We start from the raw sequence: 23,088 nt of genomic DNA on the forward strand, positions 1-23,088 counted from the left end.
TATGTCCTTCGCCACAGGGAATCATTAGGCCAGACTGTTGAAACTTGCAAGACCATGAAATTACTCTGATTAAGCTTAAAGTGGACACCTGTTCTTAAAGAACTGGACTGAGACTCCCTGTCATTTACACAAGCCTGCAAGCAGCCAAGATAACCTCCCACAGTAAAGGGCCTGAACAATATTTCCAATAGTCCTCTGGAGGTGAAAGGCACAACATCATCAGCCTTCCAGGCAAAAATAAAGTGCCAAAATGCTGCTAGCTAACATTTCTACAGCCAAAGCAGAATCTGAAGAAGATCCACAAAAGCACAGAATGCAGCTGAAGTCTTGCCAGAGGTTTCTAATACTAATGTACTGCTGACAGCCACTTTTTGTCACTGATGTCTGTACTTGAGCTAGAGTTTTAGTAGAAACAAGCTTCAGAAGAAACAGGCTACTCCACAAAGCAGTGATGACAGATCAAAGAAGCAGTCAACATTTCTTGAGCTTGACAAATCATGATCAAGTTCTCAAAATACAGAAACAATTAAAATCCCTAAAGATAAGGTGTCAATAAAACAAGTAAATAGTAGATGAAAGAACACTTCAGAATTGGTTTCCCTTTCTTCACCCACATAAGTCAAAGACCAGCAACAGACCTTCAAGAAGGTCTGAACAGTTATTTCCTTTTAATGCCTTTGCAAAAAAATGATGACTGAAGAAACGACCATGTGTTGGATCCACTCTGGGGCATCAGTCAGTATTACTGTAATTCTTTATAATGCTTTCAAGCTTACCCTGATCCGTTGCTTGATTCTAGAACAGAAGTGTTGAATGCATGCATCCATACGTATCATGTTTATCAACTGCATCCTAGGAATATGAAGAAAGCTGTAATAAAATAACCTACACCAATAGAAATTCTATTACATTTAAATTATAATTACCTTACTGAACTTGAGAATAAAAGTTATGTTTTGATAGAGTAAGAAAAAGGGATTTTAATGAATTATTGTTTTGTTTGGCATAGTGAGGCACATTTGTTACAGCATGTGGAAGCTTTCTTGTAAGCAGATGCAGTCCTTGTTTAACATGTACTTTCAAGCTATATTAATACTCTTTAGCAACAAACAGACAATATTTTACAACACTGTAAGTGTTGTGAGGGTAGCTATATTTCAGAGTAAAAATTGTTTCAAACTAGTTCTGATTTTAGTATTGTCATTTAAAATACAGAGTTTCTGGGATTACTAAAACACAAGCTTAATCTTGGTAAACCAGACAGTCCAACTGTCAAATCTGATGGCAGATTTTATAGCAGCACAGTTCTGTCTAACCAATCTTTAGGAAATCTAACAATTTTATTAAGTCTTTGAATATACACATGGAATTAGGGAGATATGGATCCTGATGTTTTCCTCTCATTTCATTCCCAGCTTTGTGACTACATTTAATTAGTAAGAACTGCTCCCCTGTCTCGGTACTACATAGCCTACTTCATTTAGACCCCAGATACTATGCTGAAACCTACTGACACTCACAGCTTAACTTTCTACTACTGCATTGCCACCTCTTTTCACAAAATTTTAGCTGATACAGTGACACTTTTCACAAACACTGAAGCCTTGGTTTCCCCTCCAACCCCCCATGCCCATTCTTTTTAAAAACATGCCAAAGAAATACTGTTGCAGGTACAAGCAGGGGAAGAGGCAAAACAAAAAACACCACCAACAACCAAACAAAAACTTGAAGAAGCATTCAATTTGCCTTTAAGTGATGCAAGCTCTGACTTTACTGAGTCTAAACCAATATACACCACTCTAGAAATAGAGCTTCCTAACCCTAAGAAAAGTTCTGGCAAGAGATGAACTACAGTACAGCAATTGCCAGAAACATGTAATGAAAGAATGCTGAAAACATTCCAAGAAAGCAGGTATCTTCTAGAATGCCTTTTTGAACTATAATCTAGGACTAGCAACTCTCACGCACAACTTCTTTTGCTCTTTATTTCATTTTTATTACTTCATCTGATTAACATCTTTTTAAGGGCAGATACCAAGTTTTTCCGCTGCAATAAAAAGCAACCCTGGCCAAGAAAAGATCTGCCCATTAGTCGCACTATCTCCACAAAGACAGCAGCCTTATTAAATTACAACTGTTTGAACAAGGTCAAGCACTCAGGGTTTAATTCAAAGTGTTTCCAGGTACAATGCTGTCAGGTCAACTTAAACAAGCCAACAGAGGCTTTGAGCTTGATTAAATATTAAAACAGAATCTTTCACATCTGTTTTTACCCAAGGATGAAATTACTGTACATCACTTCAACCAGCTCATTAATACACTAAACACATATCTTGCCTCAAAAGGTTACAGGAATATCAATGCTTTCAGTGTGCCTGCAGTGAAACCTACACAACTCAGCTAGAAGTGAGGTCACTGCATACTTTAGCAGGATGTCAATATTTTTTTAAAAAATGTGAGAGGCAATCAGTTAGTCATAGATACATTTTAAATTAAAAGATGGGAGCCTCCAGCGTAGCTAAATCAGTTGCCTTTGATCTGAACCTTTTAAACGTTCATCTTGTTTTCTTTGATAGATAACTTGATAACAGACACAAAACAGAAAGTTTGATCCAACAGTAATTATGTTTCAAACCAGAGAGCTATTATGCCCAACTAGAAATCTGCTTTAAAAAAAATGCACAGCACAATTTTTAATTGAAATATAAAAAGGTCTATCAGGATCATCTATTTCAACACCTATCAGGATAATCTATTTCAACACCTATCAGGATGATCTATTTCAACACCTATCATTTCTAACGATCCTTTGATGGCATGTTTGGGTATGGGAGAAGAGAATGCATTTGAGGATACAAGTTCTTTGACAATGATAAACACACAGTATTAACTACTCCACGTGGCATCTGCAGCCCTTTAAAACACAACCAAAAAAATAGATACTCCCCTAGCATTATCTTTGTATGAGACAGGAGACATTAGTCAAATCATGTTTCCTGACTGCAATCCATAAAAAGCAGAGACAAATGAAAGTCATCTATTTAGAGCAACAGATGTACAAGACAGGACTTGGAAGGGAAGCTATGGGAAGTGTATTGCATCTAGACCATGCTTATCCCAGACAGAAAATGGCCTCTCTATTTGTATATGCTGAAACTGAACTTTAAGATCACTTGTAAAATAAAATTTGAAAAAAAAGAAAAAGCAAAATTGCCACAAAGCATTCAAATCTACTACGCAGTCTTAGCAGCATGCTCTTAGGGCAAGGCAGGAGGAAAACTGCTTAAATATATAAGTTCTTACATAATGAACAGGAGAAACCCTAACACCTCTGAAAGCCCCAGCATCTCTTTGAGGATTCAGAACTATATATTTTAAGCACTGCTAATAAGGCATGAGATAATTTGCTTAAGACAAAATAAAATTCCAATACAACACAGTCTTCTACCACCTACTAATTTACACTTGAACAATATAATCAACTAGACCAAACTATGCTTAATGTAAAGTCAATAAATTCTTTTTTGGCAGTTGACACAAAAATCTACTGGGAATTAAACACTTGAGGAAATTAATCATTATAACACACTGGTTCAATGCACATCTGTACTGAAATAATTTGGTCTTTAATTCACTTTATTTGTAGCTGGGTTTAAAGCAGTAAATTTGATAGAAGCAGGCCTCATTAAACCGATCTAGTTCAAACTGCTTTTCGTTAAGCTCGGTGTATTTGAACAAAGTCAGAAAAGATTCATATCCTTTCAAACAATTGTGCATTATAAAGCAACCCAAACAAACCAAGACCATTAGTACATAATATAATAAAGACATTTACATTTGATCTGAGAAAAAGCCAACATTAATGATCTGTTTGCTTTTAATACATTTTCTTGAGGCACAGACACTCCTTTCTTACTGCCCACAGAACCTCACATGGACCAGTAGCTGGGAGACCACCAAAATAAAGCATCCAGAAGCTCAGGCTGTTATGACAACCTCACAGCTTCCTGCTTTAAGAGATATGTTTAATACTTTCAACACAGACGTAGTTTAGCACTGCAGCTCCCAGATTTAGTTAGCTTGGCAATCAGCAGCAGCAACAGGTGGCTGGTGCAAATACACCTTGGGAGACACCACATCCATGTGCTGGGGAAACCTGTGCCGAGTTACCTGACTGCAGAAAAGTGACAGATCCAGCTAAGAGAATTATACCAACACTCCTCTCTACGTGAATTAGAACCAGCAGCAACTCTGCAAAAGGTGGCAGCAATCACAGCTCCATATGTAACTGCCAGGACACTCTGAGCAGTTTGGCAGCTTGAGCAGGTCTCCAGCTTGAAGTCTTCATCCCAGTCTCTTTCAGGACAGCCATGGTGTCACTGCATATTACCACAGGAGCCCTAATGTCAGCATAACACACTACAGGAACATCTGGCAAAACTGAGACAGTTACACTAAAATGCATATAAAGACATGTGCAGTAACTCATGAGCATAATGTTAATCACTTCCACACATATTTACCTTCCTATTCTGTCTGAGTGACACGGCAGACAGCACATTCTATGCCAAGGGACGGCTTGCTTTCAAGTAGGCACATAAGCAAAAACCTAGATGATATCAATAAGCTGATGTCTCCGGAGATTTTCATTTTCTCCAAGTACACATATATTCCATATAAAATAGAATATTTTTGTGATTTCAAGAGGTGAAAAACTTTTCTAATTAAGTTTTGATCTTCCCAAGACAACACTGGGCCCTGCTTTCATCACATGTAGCCCATCCCCCTGCTTTTATCACATGTAGCTCATGCCTCCATGTCCACTCCTTTGGAAACAGAAACAGGTACCTGTGTAATTTCAGCCTTACTATGCCATACAGTACAATACCTATGCTACAACTGAGCTGTAAGTAGCAGTCATGTGTTAAACTGGGGTGGGAATGAAGGAGATAACCTAGCATGAAATGAAAAAGTATTCTTAGCAATTAAAAAAAAAACGGCACAAAAACCCCCACTCGATCTGAGCCCTTATGAAAGTTTTCCCATTCTTCAAAAAAGTACCACCTTCCAAGGCTATGTAGTCACACTACTTTCTAATCAGTCCCAGTTATTACTACAGTAGTAGACCAAAAGAAAGAGAGGACATAGTTTGCACTCCTCATAACCATTAATTTTCCATAAGACTTAGTCTGATATACTTCTGTGGTTCCAGGATCTGAATTAGGATTTAAGTACCTAGAAATCCTTGCCCACCTCCAAATACAAACATCACAGGATTATTCAAGTGATGTTCAGGTGACTAACACTTATTCCATAAACAAGCAGTAAACAAGCACAGTAGTGCAAAGACAATTCCTTAAGCTCCTACAACTAAAAGGAGAACCCAAAATGACTAGAGTGGCTCTACTACAGAGTGTCTCCCACCCTTCATATAAATTGGCCATAAAATTACCTCACAGGTGAGGAACCCCCTAACACAACATTTTGCTAGTGATTCCAGAAGGCATCAAACTCACCTGTAACAAAATTCTGGTTTACTACAGTTGGACATGTTGCCACAGCATTTGATACAGCACCCCACATCTTTTGGCCCAAGTATCTGAAGCTGGCTGCAGCTAGTACCAACTTACTCAAGTAACTTGACAAGTCAAAACCTCAACACTACTAAGTGGCTGACAGTACCTGCAGAAAGGAAGCTGCTATCAGTAACAAACGCTACGACTACAAAGGTTACAGCAGACAGAGTATTTTCTTCTTTCACCTTTCTTTCATTCTCTGTCGTCTTATGGGTTTCTCTTCTATCCTCACTCAACCTTGCACCTCATTTCTTCTATTTTTAAAATCAAAATCTTTCAGTCTTCACAAAACAATGGGGTTGGTAAATTGTTGTATAAATGAGGGTGGCACAAATAAAACATTATGTATATACATTTGTGAATATGTTTAAAAGTAGAATACCTCAAAGCAAATAAAAATCACTTCCAAGAAGAAAAGAAAATTCTCTTCCCTGAAAGCTGTTTAAAACTCTTATTTCCATCAATTCCTGAATTGCTACTGCTGAGTGGCATTAGAATATAAAATCACACTCTACAGTTTTCTCCCCTTGAGATTTACAGTTAAATGATAAGAAAAATACTTCCTGGTTAAATTGGACAGATAATGCAATACAGCTTTTATCAAACCAATAAATATGTTATAATACACAAGCCTCTGGCCCTAAGAGACTTCCTTCTTCAGGTGCTGGCAGTCTATAAATTAGCTCATTTGTAGCACAGAAAAGCTCCATAATTAGTACCTAGTTTATCATTAAAACCTTGCATTCAGTCTATGATATCACAGACTACTGAGTCTGGCTCTCATTTACACACTCAATTATTTTCTTGCATCCCAGTACAGTTGATCCCATTACTTCCTACATAACTGACCAACTTCAACAGCTGCAATTCTTCTCTTGTAAATAGAGAACATATTGTAGTTGACAGGATCATAGTAATCGCCCTTAAAAAAATTCCACATAACATACAGTTTAAATTTGACAAAGCTTAAGATGCTTTGCCCTGCAGCCAGCAAAAGTTTGATTTAAAAAGCACTGTACAGTAATTAAATTTAAACCACAGAATTACTTAAAGTACCATACTCATTGACTGGTAGAGCTTTTATTGCAATAGATTAGACTCATTACTTAAGAGTCTGAAAAGCAGTTGAAGATCATTTACCTCTGGTACTAGAAATTAATACACTTACTTTTGATTAGAGCTGCCAACGAGACATACAGATAGCAGTTCTGCAGATCCAGGCAGTCTGGACCAATGGAGGGCAGGAAGTGTCCTAGCTGACTCAAATCTCACCTAGCGACCAACATGCTAGATTCTCCTAATTCTTCTGGCAAAACCTAGGATGCATGCTCTTAGAATTTCTTCCACCCAAACAGCTTGAAATGGCAATCCTCAGTAGTGCAGACATGTAAGATAATGCACAACTCAGTAAAGTACCTAATACCACACAGTCATGAGAAACCCTGAGATTTCTTCTCCTAGATCATTATATCCAAGAACATCTGTGAAAATACCTTATTTAGCATAAAAACTTCTCCAAATCTGAAGGCCAAGAAGTGCTTTCTTACTGGCCCTCAAATGTATCAAGAATGGTCTTAATGACCATTAATGAATCTAATGATTCATAAAGCAAAGGAGAACACAGTATTAGAAAAGACAGGACTCAACAACATGCACCTGTACTGTGCAGGAGTGTTTAGCCCTACAAATCAAAGGGCAGAGGGAAGAAGCAAAGTTTAGGAAATCTAACATGTTGTACTGCTATACATACACATGGAAAACAACTTGCATGGGAAGGTAGTATTCCCCCACCTCACCTCTATCCTTTATTCTAAATCACGAAAATAAATAAAACTCCTTCTATGTTTTTTTCCACACCTTCCTTGGAATTTAATGCACAATACCTCTTAATTGCATTATACAGCTTTTTATTGTGAATTTAGGATTTTGTACCATTTACACATCAGGTATATTCATGGTGGCTTAGAATTTCAGACAATTTCAAGAATTTTTCTTTGTATTAACTAGGAGCAACAAAAAACCCAATCCCAAAACACAAGAAAAAGCAACAAGGCAGCTTCCTGTTAGGAGGCAAAAAATTCTGCCCTTTAGTTGCTGCACTTCTAATGTGTCACTTGCAAACCCTGACAGCCAGGACAGAAAAACCTGTTAGCACTCAGGCCATTTTCCTCCAGAGCAAATGTCTTTTATCAAGGAGAGCACACTAGCCAAATGACTCCAGAAGCTTTCACAGGTAGATTGCCACCAGTACTGATGACATTTGGAAAGCTGTCTTTGGCATCTGCTGCTGTGGCTGCACTGTCTGAAGCATTTTTCCAACAAAGCCATATGAACCATGGGGAAAAGGAAAAGAGAGAAATAGGGAAGATTCCACCTCAAAACCTGTACACAATTTAAGTTTTGATTTGGCATTCCTGTTTTACACCATTAAAGATACTTCAGGTTTTCAACACACAAAAGAACACAAATAATTTAGGTCACTATGGATCTCGCACGTGAAAATCTGTACTGACCAAATTCAGGAAAACAAAATCAAGGCAAACACCTCACTCCCTTCTACAGGATGGCTGTGAGACACAACAGCATAGCAGTACGACAGAGCTGCACAGCACATCATCTTTTCCTTCAAGCCCCATATTTTATCACTTAAATTATTTAAACATTTATCAGTGTACCAATGGCGACATATTTGCATTAATCTGCTACAAATACAAAAGCAAACCTGCAGCAAAGTCTTACAGCAAAAGAACAATACTTTAATCATATGGAATTACAATTTCAGTATGCTCTAACTAATTAGGAAGAAGGTGACCTTTGTGGTGGAATGTTGAGCAAAAAAAATAGGAAGTCTGTAGCACTCCATTAAAAATATTGGAATATTTCTGTTCAAGACAAAAATTCAAACAAACCAACCTCAAGAGAAATGTATTCCTTAGACATTGATCCAGCAGCTAGTGAGGCTAGTCTTTGGAGTCCTGTAATCAGTGACCACAAAATTAATTCCAAGCTCATTATGAACATCCATTAGCTACATTCACATATTAATAAAGCTGAGGATAACAGTATGGTCCTCTGTATAGAAAGGTTACTTTTCAACTTGTTGTATCATGGAGGAGAGTCAGGATCTTCTTAAATCAGGTACATTTCAGACATTAAACAGAAGAAAACAGCAGTACTACAGAAATGCTTCTGCAGCATAAATGAGGCTACTCAATTCCAAACAATGTGCTATTGACAAAATTCCATCATTCTTTACTTGTTCGCAGAACAGCGCTTGTCTGTAATCTAGGTAAGAACCTTTCCACCTTCAAACAGAGCATCTGCATCATACCTCTCAAGACAGAATCCTCTCCCAAGTCAGAAAAATTAAGCATTAAATTAGGTGCTTAAAAAAATGGTTTTCACTGCATTCACTCGGTCTTTTGATTCTACTCTAATGGATTATCTATTTAACTCAGTCAGAATTTAATCCAGTGTTACAAGTCATGACCAAAGAAAGATTATTTTAATCCAGGTATAAAAGCTTGAGCCCTTCAGCCAACACACTAGACAGACTATTCTCAAGCTTCACCTGTGCTACTATACTAGCACTGCAGATCCTGAAGCACAAAAAAACATGGGAAGGGATTGATGAGTCCTGACTTCAGACTTTGGAAACATAAACAGCCCGTTAAGCCGGCATTTTCTACTCAGTTTTACATCAGTCAAAAAATACACACACAGAGTCAGGACCTCAAACCAGCTATGTTGTTGAGCTGTGTGAACTGATGGTGGAACGCAGGCAAGCGCATGGGAAAAGGTTGGGCCAATGAAACAGGTGAAAAAAAAAGCTTTTTTTTTTACTCCTTCGGTAGAGGAACAGTCCAACACTTCCCATAATGTATCTAATTTTCCCAAATTATTGTAGGGAAAATATAAAAACATTAAACTCTGCAAAAGAACCTCACAGAGATTATTGCATGACAAGAAACAGCATGAACTATAGTGTGTCTATACCACAATGGCAAACTCAAATCATAGTTGACTTTTTCCTTCCCCTAATTATGAGCAGTCAAACCACAAAACCTATGTTAAGATCTTATCAGTTAAGGTTCCCTCATGGGAAAAGTTCAGAAAGAAGCTGTACACAGATTTACTACTCAGCTTCAAGTCTCCAAAGTAGTCACAAGTTTAGAAGAATGAAATCTGTCCATTTTGACATAATATTTGGGCTTCTTCCATCACTTGAGATATTTGTATTAGTGACTTCCTAATTAACACTCCTGAGAAGCACTGAAAGCAAAACAAAAGCAACAAAAAACCCCAGTGTACTGTTTTTACTGATATTGGTATCACCTAGGAAGTGGAGTCTGAATACAAACCAGTAATTTGGGCAAACTAACCCAGACAATGCAGCTAAATGGTATGTCATGTGAACAGGTTTCATACAGATTATACATTACTGCCTCTTACTTTCATAACAGGACACTTGTCAGTACCCTCAATGGAAGCTGCTAAGGAAGTACTGACTACAGCTTTTCACTCAAGCTGTACACTGATGAAGCTAAGCAACCAACATTATTCACAAAAAATACCTTCAATTTACTTCTGCTCAACTGGTATAAAATGTATTTTTAAAAATACTTTTTAAAAATCAAAACAAAGCCCCTCTGTGTTTTGCTATTGTTTTCACTAAGTAGGTTATCTGTTCTGGATTATGCTACTCTTGGACAAGCCTGAAAAAGCACATCTGAGAAACAAAAAAAATAAGCATAGAGCATAAATACCAAACTTCTATTCTGTGGTACGAACCAGAGCAGGAATATGTGCTGATGGCATAAGCTGGATCAAATAGAGCTGTGATGGAATTTAATAGATCTACTAAGAAAAAAAACTTTTGTAGACTAGTTGTTTACAGGTTTGTGAATACAAACAGGTTAAAATTTCAAATAAAACAAACATTACTTTCTCATAGCACTACGTTAAAAACTCTTAGGAATAGTGATATTTTTACTTTTATATACAACGTCAGCATATCAACAGAGTACAGCAAAACAAATGCAACTTCACAGAGCTCTTAACAAGCAAGGGCTGCTGCTGCAGTTTGAAAGGCAGTTCTAAATCATGCCTCCCCGTTGCTGTTTTGTTTGTATCAAAACACTTGTCATTGTACCTCTGCTATTATCAGCCCCAATTAAGAATTTAATTACTCCCTTACTGGCTTTATAGTCTAACAGCTCGTTTTCAGTGAGGAGTGATATATAGTAATATGCAATATTCCCTGTGGTACCTCCTCCCAGTGAAACTCCTTCCAAGAAAACAGTTTAAATTTAAAATTACAAATTCAAGGGGCTTTTCCTCCAACTGTAGCATTTTGCAATATTTTACTGAAAAGCTATCCAAAAGCCAGCACCCTTTATTACAAGCCTTAAAAAGATCAGAGGTGAAGGTGACTGCCCGATCACATAACTGAGTTCCAAGTTGTTACAAGCATGCACAAGGCTTTGCTGAGCCATTTTGGGCTAGACTGTAACAGCAGCAAGGAACAGCACTGCTGTAACCCAGGCTGTGCCAGAAGCTGCCATTTCCAACTCTCATACTGGAAGCTGTACTTCTGAGGTCATCATGCAACCTGCCTTATAGTCGTCCTTATCTGCAACAAGGCCACAGTCCCTCACAAGTGAAAGATACCACTGCAGGAGCTGCTATATTTTGGCCTGCTTTGCCTGAAGAAAGAATTAATATCAGTTTACCTTAGTCATGCAATATATTCTAGGGAAGGTTGCTAAGAGATTTAAGACTTAATTTTCACATATAATATTATGCAATAGTTAGTTTAACACTGAGGCAATCTTAAGAGATGCTAAGCAGACCATTCTTTAAAGCTATGAAAATATCACAGATTTTTATAATTATCTTTCAAAATACAAACCAGGTGACAAAAGAAATCTGTTTGATACAAAGGAAAGGAACTAATGGAAATGTACTGGAGTTGGATGCCATCATTTCAGTAAACTAAAAGGCAAAGGAACAAAATATCCATAAAAACTCCACTAGGTACAAGAGAGCAATTTCTTCAGTCTGAGAAGCTATTTTGAACATTTATGATGGAATATATTTCACTAAGTGTTTTAGCACTGTCTTCAGAAATGGAAACCAATTTGCTTATTAGGGCAAAAATATATTGGGGGTAATGAAACAAATATGAAGTTGCTTCCTTTTTACGTAATTTCAAAGATGTATCATTTGACTGTGATATTTCTACAGCAGAAAAAAACACTTCAGTTCCTGGGTTTGAGAGTATCATATTCCATTGTGTTACAGCTTTATGAAACAAAATTCATTTAACATAGATTCTTTTCATTTTAATCCTAGCATTAAAACAGAATTTCTAGTTTTTGAACAATATAGTTTCTACAGAAACAGCCCAACAACACTTCCTGAAACTGTATGGAAGATGGTCAACTGTTTATTGGTTGAAGTCTAATCTGTGTATGATGTGGGCTGAAAGGAAACCTAAGAACCCTGTAGAACATGATATACTTGATAAAATAAATGAACCTCCAAAGCTTTCGGGAATGAAGTCAAAGTTACATCTAAACAGGGCAGGGAAGATGAACCTAAACTGGATCTGCAAAAACATTTCCCTATTACATACCTTAGACACCAACCCTTAGACATGGGGTCTATATGAAGAAGTGTCTATTACCCCCTTCTATTTAGCAAGGTACATAAGCCACTCTTTTATATACAGCTGACAGAACAATACCTTATTTGATTTATATTTTAACCACTGAATTTATGAAACAATTGAAATATTCTCAGAACAACTCACTTTCTGATCCTTACGAAACAGAATTTTCTTGGACAAAGCTATACTGATCTGAAGACCTTGATTGTTTTATGAAAAAGTGTGTAGACACTAACAACCCAGAAATGCTTTCTGCAATCCAAGCACTTGAAGCTCTGTCCAGGGAATGCTACAATTCCTTCCCCAATCCCTTTCCAAAATCATTCTAGAAATGAAATATTTCAAATCTTGAAAACAGTCCTTAATAAAATTCTGTGTATTAATTTGTTTTCTAAAGAATGGGGAAAACAGGTCTACATGGAAGCTTTAACATGACAGTGAACTATGACCTTTAAATATACTCCCATAGATTAAGTGTACACTCATAAATGTAATCCAAAGTAAATGTATTTATGAACATGATAATCATCAGATTGCTTAAACTATATTTGAGGGAAGTCTAATCAGACAGAAACAAGAGCTTGTTCCCTTGGCAGCACTTGAAGAAAGGCAGAGCTTTCAAAGTTTGAAAAGATCAATAAGCATGTGGTGACAATAAAGTTGAAAAACTCAGTTTAATTAAAATGTTGAACACAGTTACCAACCCAGTAAGATACCAACACTTTAAAGGTAGTACGAAATAAGAATTCTTACAGTAGTCCAGTGCTCAGTACCTGGAACGGGACTAGACACCTTTTATCATAATCTTTGTATTCACTAAACCCAGAATTCAACAGCAGAGCAGCTGCTCAGTGCCGGCTCTGCAGAATTCAATGAACGACAAAAGGTTACCTTAATTCAATGAGATAATCAGCACACATTTATCCTCTACCAAGAGCTTTCCAACCATCTGCAAGGCGGCAGAGCTGACTGCCTATAAAACAACTGGTAGCATGCTGACATGTCCTCACATCACTCATGTCAATGAAAATTTATCTCTTAGCAACAGCTAAAAGAAGCTGAACTTCCAGAAATATTTTAGATGCATCACGAGCCAGCAATTTCTTCACAAGTGATTTTGATTGCTGCTGATCTCCAAACAGATGCCTACTCTAATTGGTAAAATTTATTAAATACATATCTTAAATAAGAAAAAGTCAAGTTGCCATGCCCTAAGAAAGCAATAACAATGGGAATCATTCTAGCTGTGCACATAAAAGACAAAAGCTAACCTTATTTGAAGCTGCTGGTCTCACAGCATCAGTAACAGTGAAGTAAACATCCATGTGTTGTGGGGAAAGGAAGGAATTTGCTATTAAGGTTGCTGTCAGAAACTGAAAGCTAAGACAGCAATCCACTAAAACAAAGATAAATATTTTTGACAGGAAAGCAAAATAAAAGATTCAATGCTAATACCACTTAGTTACTAAAACTATTTCATGATTCCTTTCCCTGCTACATGGGAACAAAGACAAAATTTTAAAGCATCAATCTTTACAAGTAAATTCCATACAAAACCTCTGATAAAATTAGAAATACATTTGTTTTAGCAAAACTCATTTGCATTAGCAAAACATCAAGTAAATTAGAATTTTAGTGCCAGACGGATACCAGGAAACGGAAAGAGCTTGTTCTCAGCTATATTACAAGCTCTTCTCTAGAAAACAAGTCATGTAGAGGCCTCTTCAAAATACATCCAAAGACAATATTGAGAAAGAAACAATATAAATCATTCAGACCCTGGTTCATGTTAGCAGATAATGAGTAGTTTTGCTTTCTTCCATCACTAGTATTTTCCAAAGAAGACATAAAACAAAATCTGTCAATCCTAGGCTGAATAAAGCCACATTTATTTACTGGAATTCACAGTCAGAACTGAGCTATCATCCTGAATTCACAGCAGTATAGGAAGTTGGGAACACACAGGAAGATTCCTGCAGTGGTTTATTAATCCAAATAAAAGACTCCTACCACCCATCTCATGTTCTGATCAGAAAAGACTCCTGCAACTCTCCACTTAAAGACTGAAAACATGCCCACAAGAAGAGCAGCTAGTCACTGGTTTTTAAACACAGTTAGCACAAATTAATAAAGCAAAAACAACTGTCCATTGTCACAAAAACTCCAAATGCCAAAGCACAGAACTTACTGAACACAAGTACCAGTAATTCCTTCCTTAAGTGTATGGCAGACAAGAAAGTCAAGTGAGCCAACGGGAGCAATTCTTTGACTGAGCCACAGAACAAGTCACTGGCTTCCAAGAGAACATGAGCTCCAGTTGGAATGTAGCTAAAACATCAGTGTACGAGCACAGTAACAGACCATCCTACAGGCACTTAGCACGTGCTGCTACCTTGAGAACCTGTCCTGCATGTGGTTTGAGTCGTTTCTTGACTGATTTATCTATACATTTCAGACCTTCAGAAAACACCTGTAACATCCAAAAAGCCCTCTTTGCTAGATCAGCAGAATGCATGCCAAACATATAAAAATAATACATTTGGTTTACTGTACAATTTTTCAATATTAAAGCTGATTAATATTTGCAAAACAGCATTAATAAGTTTTTTGTGACATTCAGTCTTTACAACTGGATAAAGAGGAAAAGGAAGAGAACTAGACAGTTCAGGGCAGAGCAAAAATATTCAGATCAGAATACTATGTTTATGTATAACCCCAATGTTTATTACATTAACCTCTGCGTTTATATTTATCAACTGACTGATAACCAAATACTTGCACTGTCCTCTTCCTCTACCATTAACAGATTTTTGTTAAACCAAATCCTACAGTAGGCATACTAGCATTCAGAGGTCAAGAGAGAAAAACCAAAGTAGGAGATGAAAACTGAGTATCTTTAAATTTGGAATAGAAGGGAGTGATACAGCAACCTTTGTAAGCATAGAACTTGTTACTATTAACTATAGTGATCATAACAGAGCTTACTTTGGTCTTAAGAATCTTTTCAGGCTCAAACACTGACTTTTTCATCACGCATTTAACTGTATTTCTGTGTAATGTCTTTTCTAACTACTGCTCATTATCCACTAATGATAAGCATTTTAAAGAATTCCACACTACCTGCAAGTAGGTATTATCACATTTTTACCAATCAGGTTGCTCAGGACATTGCCTATCCAGCTCTGGTCACCTCTGAGGATGGAGATTCTGTAGCTACTCTGAGTCCCTGTTCCATGTCTCTCCATCCTCATTTTAAAGGATTTTCTCCTTCATCTATCTGCAATTCCCTTGATGCAACTTACACCAGTTACCTCTCATTATTCTGCCATCTGAAAACCAGCAGTTTTTCTCCATCTTCACTATAATCACCCAATAGATAGTTCTGAAAGAGGTGCTTGAACACAACAGTCCCATACATCTATGGCAATTTTATCTTGACTGTACTGCTTTCAACTGTTAGGTGTAAATTCTTCCTGCTGCCTAGGGAAGTGTTGGAATCACTATCCCTGGAAGCATTCACAAAACATGCAGATACAGCCCTTAGCAACATGTTTCAACGGTGAACATAGCAGTGCTAGGTTAACAGTTGGACTCACTGATCTTTGAGGTCTTTTCCACCCTAAGTAATTCTATGATTCTACTTCATTAGTTAAGAACTGCTTGTACTCTATGTCTGAAACACAGGTGCCACTGACATTTGTCTTTTATTGAGCCAAATGCACACACTGCTAGTTAGTGTTGCCATGGATACATGGACATTACATAAAAATTAGTTCTTATAACTACAGTCACTCATCAGCACCTTTTTGGAAAAAAACAGATGTGAAATTGAAGTCAACTTCAAAATACCACCAGTGATGAAATTAACTCCTGGAGAGCATGTGGAAAACGTGTGGCAAATTCACCACAGTTTAAGCTAGCTCTGCTCCTATTCTGAGATGAGGGAACATCAGCCATGTCTACCAGGCACCTCTGCTGAGATCATACACAGCTTTTTTCCTGTGCCAGAGTCCTGCTTGTAATTAAAACCAGAAGTCTCAAGCCTATGCCCCCTAGAACTGCTTTAACTGGTAACTGCTGGACTGTACCACCACAACCACGAGGGGAGAAAAAGGGGACTCTGCCCCTCTAGACACAAAAAACTTGACAAAGCAGAAATTCACGCATATTTCCAGCTAGTACTGCAGTGATAAGGCATAAGAGTAGACAGTTAACAAGTCTGCAGTTTCCCTCACCATACAGGATTTTTCCTTATGTAACATCTTATCTACAGCACAACCTGAAGTCAAAATAATCCACACAGACCTGGAACTAAGCCCAGCAGCCCTGGAGTTGCCTGCACAGGCATCCCTGTAACGGGTCACACCCATTCATCTCAAGAAGGCTGGCTGTGCCTGCAAATTCAAAATTTTATGCTCCTCACAAAGAACCTGGAGAGGAAAAAAACCCCAAAGAAAAATCCATGTGATACCAGTAATAATATTCCTCAATGAGGGATACAAGCAGATTGGGAAAAACAACAATAAATACAAGTAATTTTGCAACTGAAGAAAATCACACTAGTTTAAAAGCTGATTTGTCCCTTACCAGGTAACCACAAGGACAGCAGTGGATCTGCCAGCTAAGTGATGCCTGATCTGACATGCCATTATGTTCAAAACTCTACAGCCATCATCTGAGCCCTAATACTGTTGTTCCAGTACACAGCAGCACTCCATTCACTTGGTTCCACACAATCCTAGTGTCCTGGCTTGAAACAGGCCCTCAAATCATGGGTCTGTCCTTCCACCCAGGCAAATACAGTCCTGAACACAGAGAACCAAGCTGCTAACAGGACCATAAATGGATTCAAAGTTGTAAAGAAGACTTTGGAGTTTTTACCAGTTGAATATTTTCTTCGTGCTAGCTTGAAATTCTTTCAAAAGTGAGAGTCTTATGCCATTTCCAACTACCAAACTAGAAAACTGTACTTAATTAGCAGTTAATCTATACCTGATATCTTTCTTGAGGAAAAAAATAACATGTCAAAAAATAGACAACTTCAACTGCAAGCTATCAAGATTTTTCATCACATTTTACAATAAAGTTCCTGCAGCAATAAGAAGCAACACGGAATTGCTATCACATTTCAACTGACACGGAAAAAATACCAAAGAGTCAAGACCATCACTATTATTGAACACTGAAGAGCAAAGACACTTTGAACAGATAAGAAAACAGCAATGAGAAATGATGCTACATAGCTCTCCTTATTTCTCAGGCAGCCTTTTGGTATTTCTGTTTTAGAAGGAATTTTGATGAAGGAGATATCTGCATTAAGTAGTTGAAGGAAAATTAGTCTGGGAGGAAAAATGCGTAGAGTAAAACCTCTAACCATAGTTTAGGAATTCAGTGTCACTCCAGTTAAGACAGAGTAGTTCACAGAAAATAGCATAGATGAATAAATACCAATAGAACTGCTGGAATTACACAGGATTTCTTTAACTCACTACTGTCAGTTTCAATACAGGACTCATCCCATAACCCCACACCAATTAATTTCAAAGGGAAACAACAAAAAGAATCAAATTTTAGCATGCCTTAGGATTAAACAGCTTGCAGTATAAGGCTTGGAATCACTCCTTGCAATAAACAAGAACCACATGCACATCATGCAGAACTATGTTCAGAATATCTAGCTTGGGGGGAAAAAAACAATGAGTAGGGTCTTCCCTCACAGATCTGTAGGCTACTGCAAATATGACCCTATTTGCAGAAAATAATTCACATCAGAAATTGCAAACTAACCTCTACCCTGCCTTACAAAGGAATAGACCAATCTAATGCAGGAAATAGCAATATTCAACTTAGTTCCCACCGTAGAATTCAAGAAAACTTCTACAAATATGCTTCTTGGGTTGGTCCAAACGTGCTGAATTGTAAAACACATAAAATTGAGCCCCCAAAGCCATATATATCCATCTATACAGTGGTATGAGTTGCTTCTCCACAATATGGGATGATGAGAATTTTCCACTTCAATTTCTGGCAAGCTCCAGTATCTCAGGTGTTAAAAGGATCTAAGCATTCCCTTGGCTGATGCACAGAGTTGGCACTTTAGCATTTTAGAAGCTACACGAACAGGAGGAAAACCAAAACAAAAACCACCAAACACACAATACAAAACCCCCAAAAGTAAAACAACAACAACAAAAGCCACCAAAAATATTCAAAATCCAAAACCTAAACACCCCAAAATGCAAGAGCAGCAGAATCTAGCAATCATCCCAGAACTTCCAGGACCAGATCTACACACAATTAAGGTGCAGGCTGCCCTTCCAAGAAATAAAGGTAACTTGTGAACTGAAATAATGAGAAACACAAACATGTGACTTCGTGTTTGCCAAGTAGTGCCAACATTCCTCGGTATTTTGTCACCATGAAGATGTTACGAGGTGAGAAACAAAGGTTCCATCTTAAGACAACAGTATTTTATGGACTGACAAAGTTCAAACCTAGATTTCTCTTCCATTTCCCTGTGTACAGTCACTTCACTTGTAGCACTGCAGACACTCTAGAAATTTCCCATCACTGTATTTTGGTGCTCAAGACTCACCCTCAGAAAGCCCAGACGCCACACAAAGGCAGCTCCCGAAGTTCAGCATTACAAATATCCCCTTATGTGTAAACCTGCATGACACACTGTGCATTCATTTCTGCCTCCCTTTTCTGTTTCTGCACAGTGGAAATCTAGCGGACAGAAGCAACAAGAAATCTCAACCAACGCTGTCTTGCTGCCTACCCACAGGAAGGCAGGAAGCTTAAAAACTGAGCAAGGAGGAGCCTGAACGCCAAAAAAAGCAATTTGTTATAGATTGGCCCTTTGCCTGAAAGACAGAAGGAGGAACACCCAGTGTCTGCACTGGCACAAGATACATACCAGAAAACTGAAATTCAACCCATGCCAAGTTACATTTGAAAATCTAAATGCACATAGGCCAGTGAAAACAAAATTAGATAGGAGTTCAGGGTAAGAAAAATTAATAAAACAAGTTCAGTTTTGCATGAAAGTCAGCTTAGAAAGACAAAATGAAAGTGAAAGATTAGTAATTTTTTTCATGCCAAGAATCATATGAAAAACACATTTGCTGATGCTGTTCAAGAGAGCATTGAGGAGAACCAACATCAAGCCATCTCCATTTGAACAATCTTTGAACTTTAAGTACTAATTATTCTGAACATAGCAAAAATTAAACTGCTGAGATACACTATGCATTCCCACAGCCCTCTGATAATGTTACAATGGCCACTCCCTCTTCATCTTTAAAAGCTCAATTTATCCTTTTAAATTATGTCTAAAATAGGCAAATAAAGAGCTGCCTACAACCCACAAATATCTGTTTCTTTGAGTTTATAGCACACAGCACTTGTGCTCAGGAGATGGCTAACTCCCAAGACTCACTAGGTTTCATGCAGCTCCCAAACTACAGAACTTTCCTAGTGCTTGTCCAAGTGACAATGAAAACAGAGAAAACATCAGCAATATTGCCATTCTACAATTGACACCATTAAAGCTCTTAAAACTAACCATAAGTTTTAAATACCACTTGGCTGCATTTCCAGAAGCGCACTGTAATGCTTCAAAGCCTTATTGAAAAGCTAAGTATCACTCAATTTTCCTCTCTCTTCACACCCTTCCCTACTATGTAACCAGTTTTTACACTGCATTTTCTGGTAAACATATTCATACAGCCCTTTTCAGGAAATGCTTGGTGAGAAAAGGTGTGAAGCAAAAGGGAGGGTATCTATGCACGATACACTTGAGCATAAGGAAGAGCACATAAGAGCAGTTAAATTGTTTAAATATGCACTGCAACATAGTGAAGCTCACGAGATCAAATGGCTGCACAACAGAATGAATTCTTTTTCTGCTTTCTTGTGTGTGTAGGTTTTTTGGCTTTTTTATTTCTTTATTTGAGGAGGATTTTTTCTGGGTTTTTTCTTTTTTCAGGATGCAAAAAAAGATGCTGGAAGTCTTCATCCTGAAGCATACCACTGTTCTCAGTCTTCTTCACTCTTAAGGCAGCTCCACCTCTGGCAGGATGCTGTCCTTCACACACCCAGTTAACACTAAATCAGGCACCTTCTGAAGTGCATTGCTTCAAGTCACCTGTCCAAACACCAAGTGAGCATTTACCTCAGTGCCACCAGAATATTTCAAATAACTGAAAAGTCCTTTATATAATATATACTACTCATGACACTTAAAATATACCACCTAGACACCATATAGCTGCCAAAAGCTCCTGACCTTCCAACAAGATCTATCTTTCATGAACCTTGTACTTGTATCTCTTCATTCAGAAATGGAAGAGCAACCCTCCACACACACGGGAATGGAAAGGGATCGAGTAGGGGAAAATTTAAACAGCTGCACTGCATGCTTTCTCTTGCTGCAACTCAGCAGTTAATACAACTTTGCCCAAATCCAGAAAAGCCAGGATAACACTTGAAACACCATTCTTACACAAATCCTTTCTTCCAGGCCTATGGATAACAGGAGGAAACATGGCTGCTGTATTTCTGTAACTAACTGCCGCTATTTCTAAATCTAATGAAACAAGAGAACTATATCTAGTTGAACTGGATCGCCCAGTTAATAGGGATGCAAAAAGCAGCTCCACAGCATCAACACTAAGACAAATCTTTAGCACTTCCAGCTCCCTGTTCCAAGTATTCATAGAATGCAAACCACTCAACACTCCTGTCACATAGTCAAGGCTCCAGGTCTGCAAAACTGAATTGAGTGACACTGCATTTCAACACTATTTATCTTCTCAGTGCACTACATACTCAGACGCTTTGGGTGGGCGATTGAAGCAAGCAAACAAAACCAGAAATCCCAAAACCAAACAAGCAAAAAAACTCCAAACAAGCTAACAACAACCCAGACACAACACAACTACCTTGCCCCACACAGGCCATACTGTATCTCTTCTGATCACTTTTCATTCAGGAAGAAAGGTTCAGAGTCTGCATTTGGTACTCTCAGTGTGAATGTTCAGACTGACAAAGGGAGAGCTCTAATGCACTTCTAATGGACCAAGTCTTCTGTCACATCCTGATGATCTGCTAATTGTGCGTTAAAGAAAGAAAAATAATCAAAATTACTCTAACTTCCATACTCATCCAAACATATTTCTGTGCATCATTACATTTGTTCTTTTCCTCCAGAGAAGTCAATAAAAGACACACTAGAACATCACCTCTAGTATTTGAAAATGAAAAAAACAAAACATACAAAATTTGCCACCCCAACAGAAATCATCTCTTACTTGTGCTAGCTATAGAAAGAGCCAAAGAAACCTTAAAATACACCAATCTTGTCAAATATTAGCCATTCCAAGAGATGTCAGTTGGATACATTTATTGTATTAATTTCAATAAACAATCTTGACATGTCCCATACTGTCACTTAAATGCTTCCAATAATAATAGCCTAACAGTTTTCTTGCAATGTCATCCTGCTTATATACAAATTAACATCAATTTCAAGCAAAGATGCAGTCACATCCCAGGAACAGGGACAACTTATGCACATTTACTTTCAGAACTCTCCCTGAAGTATTTAAAGCCATACATAGTGAAGAACAGTAAAAATCCCGTATTTAAAACAAGTCTCTATATATTTGCTCAGTGACCTCAGTAACTTAGCACAACTAAGTGGTAAACTACACTAACATGGAACTACTGATTCACCAACCTCACATCAAAACTATTTTTGTCAGGAAAAACCGTATGCCAGTTTTTAAACACGCAAGTCACACTGCTAATTTTGAGCACCCAAATGAAAGCTTATTTCTTGCCAAAGCACTTGCTAGAGAACAGATTTGTTTGGCTAACTTCTAGAAGACAGATTTATCCTTATACCAGTATTTTAGTATGGCAGTAATGGCTTTTTCAGCACCATGACCCAACTAACATTCCTTGCAAAGACTGCCAGTCCCAGTAGGTAGCCTAACATGGGACAATTTTGTTTCTACAAAATTCATGTTACTTGGGTTGCTCAGTACTCCAGCCCTCAAATTTTTCATGCCATTACAGTATCAGAATTACAGTAGAGACCCAAAGTACTTAAACAGACAGCTTTATCACTACAAGTAATTAAATGTTTATAGCGTACAGCTACAGCAGTAATTGCACAGTATGCAGCATTTTTGAATTTCCATTCTGATTATAGAGTGGGAAGCTCCATGCATCCCTCAAATACCCGAGAAGTCTGATTTGACAGAAATAGATATCCATACAAAATGCAATCATATTTAACATACATTTAGAGAAGCTCACAAAAAAAAAGCTACAGCTGCTCACCTCTGACAGTTCCCCAAACAACTGTTCCTGAAGACCTCACTAAATAATTCCAACACAAGTGCTTTCTACTCTGCAGCCTCCAGCATTTCACCATCAAAGGAAAAAGACACTGAAAACCATCATGCTGCTTCCAGGAGACACTGGCGGCACCTCTACAATAGCAAAGCTGTCTGGACTATTCCACGTCTAAAACAACTGCCATCAAACTTTACCAGCCAGAAGAGGAAAACAAAAACAAAAAAAGAAAACAAAGAACCCCAAACCATCAACTTAGAAATATTTTAAGTAAGCCACTTGGACTACAACAGGTAACTTACCTTCTCCCAAAGAAAACTAAAAATTCCAACCACACTTCACCATACTAAACGGGAAATGATCAAAGAATGCCTGCAGACATGTCTTTGACACTATTCTTTCATGAACAAAAAACTAATTGATAGCCCTTTCTCCCTCAAGGCTGAAACTCTGCGAACAATTAACTTCAAAACAACA

The 23,088-nt window shown here is 37.8% G+C and overlaps 1 protein-coding gene across 15 annotated transcripts in view; it reads right to left on the reverse strand.

Moving 5' to 3' along the window:
- KAT6B (lysine acetyltransferase 6B) overlaps positions 1-23,088 on the reverse strand; it is a 108,647-nt gene that overhangs the window by 76,314 nt on the left and 9,245 nt on the right. For 4 of the 15 annotated variants that reach the window (XM_038141514.1, XM_038141513.1, XM_038141512.1 and 1 more), the window contains exon 4: positions 777-852. The exons of 10 other annotated variants lie outside the window; for them this stretch is intronic. In XM_038141514.1, coding sequence (XP_037997442.1) covers positions 777-852 — 76 coding nt within the window. Of the gene's footprint in view, positions 1-776; positions 853-18,841; positions 21,358-23,088 lie in introns of all 15 variants that reach the window. One more of the 15 variants, XM_038141516.1, reaches the window with a different exon arrangement.

Source organism: Motacilla alba, chromosome 6 (genome assembly GCF_015832195.1).
Source record: "Motacilla alba alba isolate MOTALB_02 chromosome 6, Motacilla_alba_V1.0_pri, whole genome shotgun sequence".
NCBI lineage: Eukaryota > Metazoa > Chordata > Aves > Passeriformes > Motacillidae > Motacilla > Motacilla alba.